This window comes from Cetorhinus maximus, chromosome X, assembly GCF_964194155.1.
Source record: "Cetorhinus maximus chromosome X, sCetMax3.hap1.1, whole genome shotgun sequence".
Lineage (NCBI taxonomy): Eukaryota > Metazoa > Chordata > Chondrichthyes > Lamniformes > Cetorhinidae > Cetorhinus > Cetorhinus maximus.
This window is the reverse complement of record NC_135917.1, coordinates 5,553,932-5,569,198: the sequence shown is the minus strand read 5'-3', so window position 1 is coordinate 5,569,198 and position 15,267 is coordinate 5,553,932. Positions and strand designations below refer to the sequence as shown.

Genomic DNA, 15,267 nt, shown 5'->3' with positions numbered 1-15,267 from the left:
CCAAAGCCATCTTCCTTCGTGCTAGGCATGACTCCAACCAGTGGAGAGTTTTCCCCCAGATTCCCATTGACTCCAGTTTTGCTAGGGCTCCTTGAAGCCACACACTGCCAAATGCAGCCTTAACTTCAAGGGCAGTCACACTCACCTCAGGCGTTCAGCTGTTTTGACTATGTTTGAACTAAGGCTGTAATGAGGTCAGGAGCTGGGTGGCCCTGGCGGAACCCAAACTGGTCACTGGGCAGGTTATTGCTAAACAAGTGTCACTTGATAGCACTGTTGATGACCCCTTCCATTACTTTACTGATGATTGAGACTAGACTGATGGGGTGGTAATTGGCTGGGTTGGATTTGTCCTGATTTGTGTACAGGACATACCTGTGCCATTTTCCACATGACTGGGTAGATGCTTGTGTTGTAGCTGTACTGGAACAATGTTCTGGAGCACAAGTCTTCAGTACTATTGCTGGAATATTGTCAGGGCCCATAGCCGTTGCAATATCCAGTGTCTTCAGCCATTTCTTCAAATCACACGGAGTGAATCAAATTGGCTGAAGACTGGCAAATGCTTCAGCCTCATCTTTTCCACTGATGTTCTGGGCTCACCCGTCACCGAGTATGGGGATCTTTGTGGAGCCTCCTCCAGTGGTTGTCTGCCACCATGCACGACTGGATGTGGCAGAACTTAGATTGGATCCATTGGTTATGGGATTGCTTAGCTCTGGCTATTATTTGCTGTTTGGCACACAAGTTGTCCTGTGTTGTAGCTTCACCAGGTTGACAGGTATGCCTGGTGCTGCCCCTGGCATGCACTCTTTGAACTAGGGTTGATCCACTGGCTTGATGGCAATGGGGGAAATATGCTGGGTCATGAGGTTACAGATTGTGTTTGAATACAATTCTGCTGATGGCCCACAGTGGCTCATGGTTGCCCAGTCTTGAGTTGCTAGATCTGTTTGAAAACTATACCATTTAGCATGGTGGTAATGCCCACAACAGGATGGAGGGTATCCTCAATGTGAAGGCAGGATTTTGTCTCCACAGCAACAGGAGTGGCAGTCACTCCTGATACTTTCATGGACAGATGCACCTGCAGCAGGCAAGTTGGTGAGGATGGAGGTTAAGTATGTTTTTCCCCTCACCACATGCTGCAGACCCAGTCTAGCAACTATGTCCTTTAGGACTCAGCTACTGAGTCACTCTTGGGTGATAGACATTGAAATTCCACATCCTTGTCACACTGTGCTTCCTTCAAGTGGTGCTCAACATGGAGGAGCACAGATTCATTAGCTGAGGGAGGATAGTACGTGGCAATCAGCAGATGGTTTCCTTACCCATGTTTGACCTGATGCCATGAGACTTCATGGCGTGCACAGTCAATGTTAACTCCCTCCTGGCTGTATATGGCTATGCTGCCACCTTTGCTGGGTCTGTCATACCTGTGGGACAGGACATGTCTGGGACATTATCTGTAAGGTATGATTCCCTGAGGATGACTGTCAGGCTGTTGCTTGACTGGTCTGAGAGACCGCGCTCCCAGTTTTGGCACTAGCCCCCAGATGTTAGTAAGGAGGACTTTACAGGGTCAACAGGGCTGAGTTTGCTGTTGTGGAATGCCAGGTGCCCTATCTGGCTTCATTCCTTTTAAGACGCTGTAGCAGCTTGCTGCAATTGAGTGAAATGGCCCAGCAAAACAGAGGGCAGTTAAGAGTTGACCACATTGCTGTGGAGATTTCCTTCGTACAGGACATTAGTGAACCAGATAGTGTGTTTTTTTTTTAAAATAAAAATTGACAATGGTTTCATGGTCAGCAGTAGGCTTTTAATTCCACCAGCTGCTGTGGTGGGATTCTAACCTGGAGCTCTGGTGTATTAGTCCAGCGACAATACCACTACACTATCACCTCCTTTTCTCAAAGAGATTTCATTGCTTAAATAATTGGTACAGTGTTCTCCATTTTTTTTGTTTTAACAAGCTAACCCATAAAATCTTAAGTGTGGTGTGCACTTGTGTCCTCCTGTCTTATTTGAGTAAGACTTCTGAATCACCATTTTAGAATACATAAATTATAAGTGTTTATAAAGTCTTGTCGGACATTGGATACCATTATGTCTTAATGAAGTCTTTGTAGTCTTAAGTAGGTTAACTGTAACTAGAGGAATTATGTACATATATACAGTAAAGGTTTCAAACTAGGAAATGTCTCCATACTTGTCCACATAGCTCTGTCCAACACCAGACTAACCCCTCAGTGCAGGTTGTGTTCTCTTACATCACTGTGGGCAGAACTGTACTCAGTCCCACATTAACCCGGTGTGCTGAACCCTTACACTACCCCTACCCCCAAGTCTTTATCCAATGTATTGCAAGTTAATCTGGTTCACCCCATGCATTTACATTACTACTACCCCATCTCCCCCTTTCAAGTCTGAGTTCATAGGTTCTGGTGGCCTTATAACCCTTCCATGTCTTAGCATGACTGTTGGAGAAGTGGTAGGCTCTGTCGTTGAAGGTAAACTGTTGATTTGGGAGATTTTCCTGGCATTGGGTCTCTTCATCCTCTGTTCCTTAGTATTGAACTGCTCTGTTGATTTGGTAGTTGTGATGATAGGTGGCTGTTGTTCCATCCCATTTCTTGCAGGGTGGGAGAACATTGTGCTCATCTCCATGAACTCTTTCATTGTTGTGATGCCCTCTGCTGGAAAATGGCTATTCCTGTTATGATTTTTATTTTAAAAAAATTAGTAAGCTCACCTTTGCTTTTGGCTGTGTGTTGCCCTGTCAGCAACAGATGGCTGCTTGGTTCCAGCATTGTCATGCTGGCTGGGAGTTGCAGTGTTGACCTCATCAAGCAGTTGTCAGAGCTGGAGGCAGAGGCTCTTGTCTATCCTACACTGGAGGTGTTGTAACCAGAGTGATTGGCTGGTGTGACAAATCAGGGCTTTCTGGCACCTGTAACAAGAATGGACAAACCTACTGTGCAAAGGGAGAAGACAGTTTAGAGCTGAAATCCCAGTCAGGATACTCTTGTTTGAGCTCTTGGGAATTTGTAGTTCTGTATAATTTATGACAGTTGTCATCTTGACATCATCTGTTTTGAGGCGATTTGGGGCTATACAGGCATCTCTGCTCGAGAGAAAAAGACTGGTGACATACATCAGCTCGAAGATTTGTTTGCTGCCATACCTTATGGTTCCAAATTCATTCTTATGACTGGAAGTTGGATTCCTCCAGGCCCATAATGGTGTTTGAAGCCAGAGGGGTCTCAGCCATGGTTCTGTCTGATAGGACTGTAATACTGGCTCTGGTGCCCAATTTAAAGTTTGAGATAGCCATTAACTGAAATGTCTGCATTCCAGAACAAAAAGCCAGGATCTTTGACCTCACCAAGAAGCATTGCTGTGTGTCCACTTGGTGTGCAGTCTTGATCCTCATGAGTCATCTTTGGGTCTTCTGAGTTCAGATGTTTTAGCCTGACAGCTTACATTGAAAACATTGGGCTCAAATTGCAGGACATTGATCTTGCCTGAGGGCACTTTGCTCCACAGTGCTGGCATGGTTGATCTACTGGTCATTTAGGGTATTGCTTTGCTTGGCCTGGAGTGTCCCCATTTCTGTGCTATTCGACTAACTGGAACGTGGGGTTTCCTTTGTACTGCAGTTTACTTTCTCCTCTTAAAATGGACCTGTGCTGCACATGGATTTCAGGCTGTCTAACAACCTGGATAGCTTTCCTCAAGTGTTCAAATCCTTCCTTTGCTTGCAGCATGGTGAGTGCTTTGTCTGCTACTCCTACAACTGTTCCACCTCTGATAAGTTTAGATTTTAGCTCTCTGCATTTGCAGCCTTCAGCCATCTTGTACAAATTAATGAATGAGTCAAAAGGTTCTCCTGGCTGCTGGACACATTAAAATTTAGCCCTTGAGGATTTTGCTGCTTCCTAGGTTAAAACAAACCATGATTTTAGTAGCACTTCAAATGTAGCAGTTGGTTAATTTCTTGTCTAGCAATGTTGTCCACTGTTAGGCCTACAATTAAAGCAGTGTTAACTTGTTTAGCTTCATTCTTTTTATCCAAACTTGAAGCAGCCATGTATCTAAGGAATCTTTCTCCAAAGTTAGTGATTGATCTGGGCCTCAAGTCCAAATTGATCTGGAAGAGTGGATTTCTGACCCATGGTTAAAAGTATTTTAATGTGTAGGTTTAGCTTTAAGAAATTGCTGAAATTCAAGATGGTGCCACCATTCGTTTGAAGACAAAGGGGTTTACCTGCACTTGCTGGTTTTGGTGGGCTCATGCTGCAATGGCACTCACAGCCGTGAAAAAAATTTTTGAAGAATGGCTGCAGACTTCTGTTTCAGCACTTTGCTTTAGTGTCACGAAAGCTTTGAAACCTGACCTTTAAAGCTGATTTAGTCACAATTCTCCCAAATTAATAATTTTCCCCTTTTTGGAGTTAGCTCAGCCACTACGTGTTCAAGTGCTGACTTGGGATTCTGGCTGGCTGCAGTGCTGTTGAAAACAGGCTGCTCTGACTTTTAAAAGACTGAAAATGCTTATAAACTAGTTCTGGGCAAGAACTTGCAATTTTTTAGCTCACCCTTGCTAGGGGTGGCCTCTGGAGTCATCAGCTGCATAGTAGAGCTCTTTTCTTCTGCCCTCTGCTTTAAAACTTCTCTCAGGCAGTTTCCCTCTGTCTTCACTTCAGGTGCTTTTAATCAGGCCAGAATGCTGCGGCTTTAATTTTCCAGCTTCGGAGGTCCTGGGTTTTCCCAAGCATGGTGCAGGGTACCGTTCGGTGGGTCTTAAGACTAAGACGTCATTAAGTTAACTGGATGTGTTTACTAACTACAAGAACTATGTACACATATACAGCAAAGGGTTCAATCTAGGAGCTGTCTATGCTTGTCCACACAGCTCTGTCCAACACTAGACTAACCCCTAGGTGAGGGTCATGTGTTCTCTTACATTACTGTGGGTGGTACTGTAATCATTCTCATGTTAACCCTTTATGTGCCAGACCCTTATACTATAAGCAATTGATGTCATGTGGACCACCTGCTACTCTGTGGCACTCTGGTGCCGTATGAGTTACCTAGCTGGCACTTTGGTCTGATTGTAGTTACTGACCCTGATTAATTTGTCTGCAATACATTGCAGCGTTACTCAAGAGGTTGTGGCAGGTCTCTTGGTTAAAGCTGGTTTATTTCCAAGATAATGCCTCAAGTGCTACTAACTTCCTAGTAGCTTCTAGTGTTCCAGCTGTGCAGTTGGGATAATTATGCCCATCACCTGTTTAACTACCAATTGGTTTTAACAAGATGATTGCCATATTAACAGATTCCCCTCAATAAAACTTGAACACTTCTAAACAAACAGAAAGAAATAATGTCACATGTTTCCACGTCTATAATTCCCGAATTTCTACACAACAGCAATATTTTCATTGCATTATAAGGATATATACACACCCGGTATATTCATGGTCTTTTTTCCAGGTGACATTGGAATGAACATTGTCACAAAGAGACTGGTTATCAACATAACATTCTATGGGCAAACCTTTCCCCTTATATAATATTTCTGTCAATATATTGGACAAGTAAATCCCCATATCTAATGCCTCTACTAAGGCCAATGTTTCAGCAACCAATGTGCTTTTCACTACCCTTTTTATTTTCTTGGCCTCCAAAGCCAGTGGGCAACATTTATCATTCTTTCCCACCAAGAATATGAACCCGGCTGTGCTAGAGAACCCATCTGGAAGATTGGCATGTGAAAAATCACTAAAAATGACCAACCAAGGCTGGAAACTTGAGCACATCTCAGAATTTAGTTTGTGTTTTATTTGCTCTCAGAACTTGCTCAACTGAGCATGTTTCATCATGTTACTTGGCTCCAACACATCATAGACTAGGCCTGACGCTAGTCTGAGTGCACAACCAGTTCAACTGCCCAATCAAACTTCTTTGGTAGCAGGATCCTCTTTGAGGACCTACCACGAGTTATTGGGATAAAATTAACATTTTCTAGATATGATTGTTGATTCAATGTTACTCCTAACTTATTCTGCTTAATGTCTAAAAGTATGTATTTAAAGGCCCCAGAAGCCTGACTTCCAACTTGGAATTCCTTCTTTATCACCCATTGTTCAAATTCTACAGATCCTCCCCACAGGAAATCAACATGCATGATAAAAGATCTCAGCTAGTTTCTCCTTATGGTACCAGTAGAACATAGTGGGGTCTGCCTTTAACTGAATGCAACCCATTTTCAACAAGACAGACCCCACAGAAAAATACCATATTCCCTTGATGCATCATTCAACCCATAAACACACATTCAATTTCCATAGCTTTCCTTCTACATCCCCAGCTTCTTTGGGTGGTTTCAAAAAAAAAAACTTCCCTTTGAAGCTTCTCCCCCTGTAAAAATGCAGCCTTTACATCAATCGATTTGCACTCCCAGGAATAGGATGCCAAAATAGCTAAAAAAATCTTCAAACTCAATTTCCCTGCAGTAGGCAAGTCCATCCTGACCTCCTAGTCTCTCTTCAAAGCCTTGGGCTACTAATCTCAATTGGGCCTTATGTGCTGTCTGGGAGTACCCTTTCTGTACAGATCCACCTGTGAGATAAAGCTGGCTGTCCTCTGTCAGGTATTTCAGAATATACCCCAAATTCCTTCCAACTTTAAGTGCTTGGCTTCCTTTATCAGCTTACTTTAATTTATTAGCAGCTACTAGAACATTGGTCATAAGGACTTATACTTCTGAGATTGCTAGCTTGCTCTCTAGTCTTCCTTGTTTAAGCTACAGCCTCTACTCATTCATTTCCTTTTCTGGACTGCTACTATGGTCGTCCTCCCATGCGACCAGAATGCTGTTCACAAGCCTGTGATTTTTTTCTAGGGCCATGACCACTTTCAGAACTCATACTGCGCTTTCTGGGTTTCTACATCTTTACCTTTGTTTGCAAATCGATAGGTCTTGTCTCCTGTCCATCATCCTGCACGTTTAGCCAATGTTTGTATTTATCCTTTCCTGCTCTCCCTGATGGTGGCATCCCTCCACACACTGGTCCCTTCTGGCATGTTATGTTACCCTTGTTCCTACTTTGGGTAATTGCCCTTTTGGATGAATAGCATTGTACTGTACCTCAGTATTACTTCATTCATAGTCAACCCTGAATCTGCAGTCATCTGCTCCTCAACTACCTAACACGTTTAAGTGCATGGTGCCTCCTCACATTTTATGCCCTGTTCAGAACTTGTAAAGAGTAAATTCAGTACCAATTAACTGTGAAGAATGTACCCTAAGTTTGATTACCATGTTGCACAATTACTACTTTCCCCATCACTCCCTATAACCTTGCCAGGTCCTTTCTACTCTTTCTGGATTTCCCCTTTTATAATATACCATGTCTCCTTGTCTAAACTGTATTCCTGATGGTCTTATGCGGTGCCATTGGGCCCGCTGAATTTTCTGCGAAACCTCAGCTTTAATGAAAGCTTTTCTGACCGCATGCAAAGTATTCAGATGAGCAGAAAAAAAAAAGAGTGGAGCTAATGCTAGTCCATCTAGAACAGGGGGAGCATCTGACAATACTTTGGATTTCTTCTGTACACCAACAGATACAGACTACCTCCCAACCATTTGCAGAGAGTTCTGTGTGTGCACCGCCTATGCTAGCACCATTTGCAGTTTACAACCTGGTTAATCAGCTAATATTTTATGTAACATGTCATCTATTGCTGCATGGTTTCTTTCACAAAGACCATTACTAATTAGGCTCTCAGCTGCAGTGTGCATAATTATGTTTAAATTTTCACACATCTCAAAATCTCTCATTGCCAAATTCCCCACTGTTATCTGTGAGTAACTTCATTGGTGTTCCTACCCATTTCTCCATGACCTCATTTACTGTGTATCACAGTGGATAGACTAAATCTGGTTGCCATACCTATGAAGTGTAGTTAAAAAAAACCCTACCCTTGTCCCAAACTTTCAAGTCCATTGCCACTGCATCGTTAAACTCACTGGCTAGTGGCAGCTCCCAACAGGTCAGAGGTGTCTTGCGATATTTAAGGTAAATTTCACACTTAGTGACTCGTTCAATATCATCATATCCTTTATCGACCACTCCTGCATCTTGAAGCAGTGTCTTCAGTTTCTTGAAACTGAAATTTCCAAATGATCTTTTTGTCCACCAAATTCTCATTCTAAGTTTACAAAACTTCATGAACTTTTTGATGAGAAATCTCTGGCTTCCTTAGTGACAAGCAGTAATGGCCTGACTGAGGAAAATGGAGATCCACATTTTTTCCCTCCCGAACACTGCTGCTCTATCGTTCTTTAAATCTAGCGTCATCTGAGCCGCCTTCATCACAGATTGACTCCGCAATAGTGGTATCTTGCTAGCAACCACATCAGTATTGATAAACAGATTGATCCCTGCTATCTTACAAAGGAGGACCACCCGTGGAGGATGTTAATGTATTGTCATCTTCGAACCTGAAGTAGATAGAGCTTTCATACTCCTTGACCTTCAGCATCAAGACTCCAGATAGCAGTTAAGCCAGTCTATGCTGCATACCATAGAAGTGCAACCACTGTCCAGAACTGCACAGTTGAAGGAATCTACCATCAAGATACTTATCAACAGATTCAAACTCTGATCAATACAATTCCATCATGGCAGTCACCCTCATCATTTTCAGATGAATCCATCTTGTGGGTCACTTCAAAAACACAATTCCTTTGCTGTGGGCAGTTCATTGCGTAATAGTTCTGGGAATCACACCAAAAACCATTCCCCTTGCATTTTTTTGGGTTTAAGCATCTACAGTCACCATCCCAGACACACTTTTTGTCTGGACTCAAATTGGCTAGGGTTTATGACCATTTTCAGACCTCTTGTCATTAACCCCATCTTTGTATTGGAATCTTCATCTAATATTTGGTTGACCATGAAATTCAGTCACTATTTAATCCTCTATCCTTTGTTTTACAGCATAGTTGTTCACATTTGCTAAAAAAGTGGTAGAGAACAACTGTTACCCCAGAAATTTTTAGGGCAGCAGCCATCTGATCTAAGATTCTTTCCCACAGAACTGAACCCCTGTTAGTACTAAAAGACTATCAACATGGGAAATGCAAGCACAGTCCAGTAATTTAAATGCCAATACCAATTCTGGAATTTCAAGGTCAAATCACTGTAGTCTCCTATACCATTTATCAAAATCAATGATATATTATTCCATGGACTGATCATCTGATTTCCTAAACCTATCAAAGATCATCCAAGCTTCATACACTTCAATTAACTCATCCTTTTCATAGAACTTGTATCAGACAGTTTAATCCCTCATCACTATCCAAATCACCCACTTTCTACTCTGCAAATACTTTACTCCTTATCTTACCTTTGGCTGGTAATGATAACACCAAAGCTATACCTTGCTTCTTCTAGGGTATAGCAGTAACTTGGGTCCACATTTCAGCTTCAGCCTTCCATCGCTGTTAAGGTTCAGAGTCAGAAAAAAAAAATTGGTGGATAGTCTAAGCTTGTAATTTTGTACTATCCTTCCTCCATTCCATAACTTAGATTGTTAGCAAAAGTACACTTCTTTTCCCTCAAAGGATTGAGACAGAAATCTTCATATACAGCAATCAATCAGCAAAGCTTAAAGTTCATCCTCTGCTACCATGTTACTCACAATAAGAGGTTGTGGTGGAAGAATTTATCCAGGCAGGTCTCTTAGTTAAAGCTGGTTTATTTCCAAGATAACTCCTCAATGCTAACAGCTTCCACACAATGTTCCAGCTGTACCTTTTTATTCTGTTCAGTTGGAATAATTAATGCCCATCACCTGTTTAACTAGCAATTGGTTCTAACAAGATGATGATTGCCATATTAACATGCAGCACTTTTCAGGTTTGCAGAAATGATTCTCAGTGGGTTATTCGCGACTTCTCTGCTTCCCACTTGGCCCACTGGTACTTCTGATTCCAAAATAGAGGTCTAATGCAGCAAAATAAAGCTTTGTGATTTCTTTTGTGGAAGCTATTGTTGTACACTGATATCTAGTTATTTATCATGACCATTTAAAATTTACTATTGCATGAAAAATAATGCATGACTTCAATATATATTGAAGTAGTTGGAAGATTCGGTTTCATTTTTGTGAAGGAAGAATTCCTTCATCCTTGGCTTACACATACTGCAGTAGAGTGGGTGATGGTCTGCTTTTCAGGCCATTCTGAGATAGCAGATATGAGGCACGCAGCAGAGGCCGTAAGGTTAGTTCAGCATAGCCTTTCCAGTGGTGTTGCTGAGACCAGGAAATCAGTAATGTGAGGATCAAACTTGTGTCTGTCAATAATTATGGCATTGCAAATTCATGCTTTATTGAGTTGTACCATTGTGTTAATGGTGTCTAAATCTAAATACAGTTGGCTGCTACTGCAGCCTCTGAGGATATTTTAAAACATTTAAATAACCTGAAAAATGTTACTTCCTGTTGTGCAGAGAAAATAAAAGAAACTGAATGGACTGAAAGGCAGAGAAAGGATGTAGAACCAGAAGAACAACTGATGAGTGAATGTGTTGCTGGAGACTCATTTCGCAAACAGGAGGGTGAGAAACATGCTTTTAAACTGGGGTTGTTTATCAGTTTTGAGATATGCCTTGGACTTGCAACAATCTTATTAATTTTGATATCGTTTGATTTTCTAATAGTGGCTAAATCATCCGTACAAGTGAATTCTTTTCATGAAAGATAAATAGTTTCAACATTTTACTGGCCAAAATATCCATTCTACCTTTCTTTTTATAAACTGTTGCAATCCTTGTAGTGATTGCACTTTCATAGAGTTGGGTAAGAAATTCCAGAATGTTGATCCAGTGGCAATGAAAGAACAAGATAGAATGTGACTGACCCGCCTGTGATGTCCCTGCTACAGTTGTAAAACCTGCTGATGTTCATTGGTTAGACCGCCTGGGTGAAATGTTGGAGGATGACCAGTGCCGTGGAAACCACATTCAGGAGTTAACCCTTTAAGATGAGTGGGTGGGAGGAAAGAAGAATGAGGATAAAATTTGGTTGGAAGGAAATTATAGTTCTGTGCTGAATTAGCAAAGTATAGAAATGTGGATCCTAAACAAAATTTATCTGTAAGTAATGGCTGAATGTGATTTTCCTGCTCCTAAGAAGACTGAGTGCTTCCCTGATGACTAAAAATTGCAATTAAAATGACACGAGAAAGAAGGCTTGTGATTAATGCCAGATTCATAATACGATGGACAGTCAAGCAGAATACCGAAAGTGCAGAGATGAACTTAAAAGAGAACATGAGGGACAAAGTGAGAAAAGAATAGTTGGTAACATAAAAGGGCATACTAAAGTATTTTAGAAATGTAGAAATAGACAAAGGAAGTTGGGCAGATTAGGGACCAAAATAGAAATCTTGCAGATTTAGAAGGCATAGCGGAAGTACTAAATGCGTACTTTGCATCGCTCTTCACAAAAGAAGAGGATGCTGCCAATGTCACAGTAAAGGAGGAGGTAGAGCAAATGTATAAAAATAGGAGGTATTTAAAAGGCAGACAGCACTTGAAATAAAGTTACCCTGGTCTGAATTGGATGCATCCTAGGTTGCTGAGGGAAGTAAGGATGGAAATTTTAAAATTCTGCATATGCTACACTGAAAACCTCAGTGTAAACGTTTCTTAATGGGACCTTCAGTGTTGAAAATGTCCACACTTGTGTGTCACGTTTCCATGTAATGCCAGTAGTTCTGATAGGATTTTCAGTATGTATGTTGTGCCTTGCCTGTAACAGCTCTATTACAGGGTGGTGCTGTGGATTCTGCCACAGTTCCATCTCTGTTATTGCAGGTATATTTTACGTTTTAACCTCCACAACCTGGTGATCTGGACTCCCACTGCTTCCTCTCTTGAGAGTCTGGTCTGTTGGCAGACCCCACAGACCAACCTGCCCAATACTTTTCAGCGTTAATTTTACAGTGCCTGCCTCTGCCGCCATATGGTCTCTGGGTGACTGCCCCTCTGATTCCTGTTAGCCATGCAGTGGGAAATCCTCTAGTTGTCTCTAAGTGCTTCACAATTAAGTACTCTGTGGAGCTACTTGTATGTAGTTGAATAGAGTAGCCTTGCTGTACTAGCAATGCTGTATAAAAAGGAATGTGAGGAATGGCCTATGTTTATTGGTGGTATTGATTTGAGGGGGGAATGTTGACCATGACGTCAAGAGAATGCCCTGCTGCTCTTTTATTAGTACCATGAGATCTTTAACATTCACTTGGAGGACAGAAGTGGCCTCAATTTAAACTTTTATACAAAGCGCAGCATCTGAAAGTGCAGCATTCCCTTTATACTGCATTGGAGTGTCAGCTTAGGCTGTGAGCTCAAATCCTGGTATGGAGTCTGATTCCACAATTCTCTGCCATTGAAGCTGCGGTGGGTGAGGCAGACAGAAAAAGTTTTAAAAACCATGAGAGCTAATCAAGAATTGTTTAAAATTCACAACTGCCTTCACTGAAGTGGCAGGAAAGGGCATTGCAAGTGAAGCCTTCAAAGATTGTGAAATGTTCTTTACACTGGGCCACCTTGCACACTTGAAATGTAATCCTTGAAGACTGTTATGTAAACTATATTACAACATGTTCTGAGACTCCAATGATTTCAAAAACTGTTTTGTCTCCTTTATTCCCCAAATTGTACTTAAGTTGTAATTTGTCTTGGGAAGTTTGTCATTGCTAATTTTCTCAAATGTTCTATGCAAGCAATAGGGGATTAGCAAAATTGGTTATTCAGGTAAGTGGTAGAAGGCTAATGGTGGAGTGGTAATTTTTATTTTGTTTTGATAGATTCCATTGATACTAGCAGTAGCATGGAAACAGAAATTCAAAAACAACAAACATCAGAAGTTGGCATCAAGGAGCAGGTGGAATCTCAATCTCATGATTCTTCTGAGGAAAATGGTGTTGACGATGTAACTACAGTGAAAGAATTTGAACATGAGAAACCTGATGAGGGATTCCATTCTTCTCAAAATACAGAAGTTCATCAAACCTCGGAAACCGGGGCAGGTGCTTCACACTCTGAGAGCATTAAAAGTTCAGTGGAGTCTTTCTCTGCAGAAAAAGAATTACCAGAACATTTTAGTTTGGATACAACAGACCAACCGGAAGATTTTATACAGGAGAAGGAAGTGAAAATGGAGAGCTCAGTTTCTGTGTTAGACCAGGTAGAGACTAGTGTTCCTGCAGAGATGGGTATTAGTCCCACTAGTTCCGTCCCAGGGGAGTCAAAAACCAGTCATCTTGTCACAGACTCTGACCTGATGGACTCTGCCAGTAATTCTGCTGAAGCACAGTTAGGTTGTGCCTCCTCTGTTTTGATCAAGCAGGAGACTGACAAAGTCCAAACAGACAAAACTGAACTCTGTGACATTCCTGCTGACTCTACTTGTGGCTTCATGGAGAAAGGTGGAATTTCTGATATAGTTTCAGATGGGATGGAGACCAGGGATAACCCTGTTGAGATGGAAATTAATGATGTTGTGACCCCTATGGAGGTTGTACCTGCAGTAAATAAGCTAAAGACTGAGCAAGATGCTCAAATGGAGGTGCAGGTTATTGTGAGCACAGACCCTGTCTGTAGCATGTTCATTAAATCTGAGATTGTGGAGGAAATGTCAAATCAAAGTCAAACTGACTCGAACAGCACCTGCTTAGAACCAGATTATTCAGTTACTTTGGACCGTGATGCAGGCCTGGCTTCCATGGATGTTTGTATGACAGCGGCAGATGATATTTCTCCGAGGGTGGAAGAAGAGGCTGAAAAGTCAAATTCAGACCTGCGGCTAACAGAAACTGAAGATTCCCTGCCAGCTGACTCTGGTATGATGAAGGGTGAATCTGGCAAGCCTGCTATAATGAAGCGGCGATTCTCGCCAGGTCGCCCTCGAGTCAAACAGGTAAGAGAGGAAGAAAAGTTTTTATTTTCAAATGGTAGTTGAAATGGAAGGAAGGTGGTCCATTTTGTGAAACAGTTGTGAATGGATGTGATTTAAGTTCTGTGAACGAGGGCACAAACACAAATCAGCCAGCTTCCTTTTCTGGTCCCACCATGCTGCTAATAGTATGCAGGTGGTGGGCATTAACTGCAGTTTCACTTGAGCACATATAGAGACATTTATTGGAACTGTGGTGGGGTTGAGTTAGGAAGTGTAATGTTTCACTCTGTAAGTAAATGTAAGGTTGAATGAAGATTGACTCCAGTACCATCTTTCACCAACTGGCTTTCTAGGATATAACACATGCTGGTTAATTATAAACGTTTCCCTCCCCTTAGGTACTTTCCCTCTCCCTTTCAAAACAACTATAACCACCCCTCATCAGAAAAACTCACCCTCAGCCCTTCTGTCCTTAAAAACTACTGCTCCATCTCCAACCTTCCTTTCCCCTGCTTGAACATATTGCCTCCAAAATCTGTGCCTATTTTTCCCACAGCTTCATGCTTGAATCTCTCCAATCAGCTTTACATCTCTGCTACAACACCAAAATGGTCTGAATTAAAGTCAGAAGTGACATCCATTATGACTGGTGCATTATAGAATTTATATAGTGCCTTTTGTGACCTTGGAATGTCTCAAAGTGCTCTACAGCCAATGAAGTACTTTTTGAACTGTAGTCTCTGTTGTAATGTAGGAAATGTAGCAGCCAATTTGTGCACAGCAAGATTCCACAAACAGCAATGTGATAACCAGACTCTCATTTTTTGTTATGGTTCAGAGACCAATATTAGCCAGTGCACTGGAAAAACTCCCCTGCTCTTCAAAATGTTTTGTGTGACCTTTTACCTCATCCAAAAGACATGCCACACTCCCTTAGAACTGTACTGGAGTGTCATTGTGCTCAAGTCCCCGGAGTGGGTCTTGAATCCACAGTCTTCTGACTCTCATGAGAAAGCTATTCACTGAACCATGGCGAACATCTATCATACCGATTATTTTTCCTCATTCTTGTTGACCTCTTAGTCATGGGCACAGCTGACCCACATTGTACTCCTCCATGGCCCCTTCTCCATTGTTCAGTTTAATGGGAATGCCCTACATTGGTTCCATTCAACATATTTGATTGTAAGCAGAGCATTTCCACTTATAGTTTCTTTTCATGCTCTGCACCATTATCTCTGGAACCCCCTGCTCTGTCATCTATATGCTGCCCCTCAGCAGCATCATCTG

General features: G+C 41.8%; 1 protein-coding gene across 13 annotated transcripts in view; it reads left to right on the top strand.

The window, feature by feature from the left end:
• kmt2d (lysine (K)-specific methyltransferase 2D) overlaps positions 1–15,267 on the top strand; it is a 235,081-nt gene that overhangs the window by 63,594 nt on the left and 156,220 nt on the right. For all 13 annotated transcript variants that reach the window (XM_078534392.1, XM_078534393.1, XM_078534388.1 and 10 more), the window contains 2 exons: positions 10,527–10,634; positions 12,887–13,998. In XM_078534392.1, the coding sequence (XP_078390518.1) occupies positions 10,527–10,634; positions 12,887–13,998 (1,220 nt within the window). The remainder of the gene's footprint in view (positions 1–10,526; positions 10,635–12,886; positions 13,999–15,267) is intronic.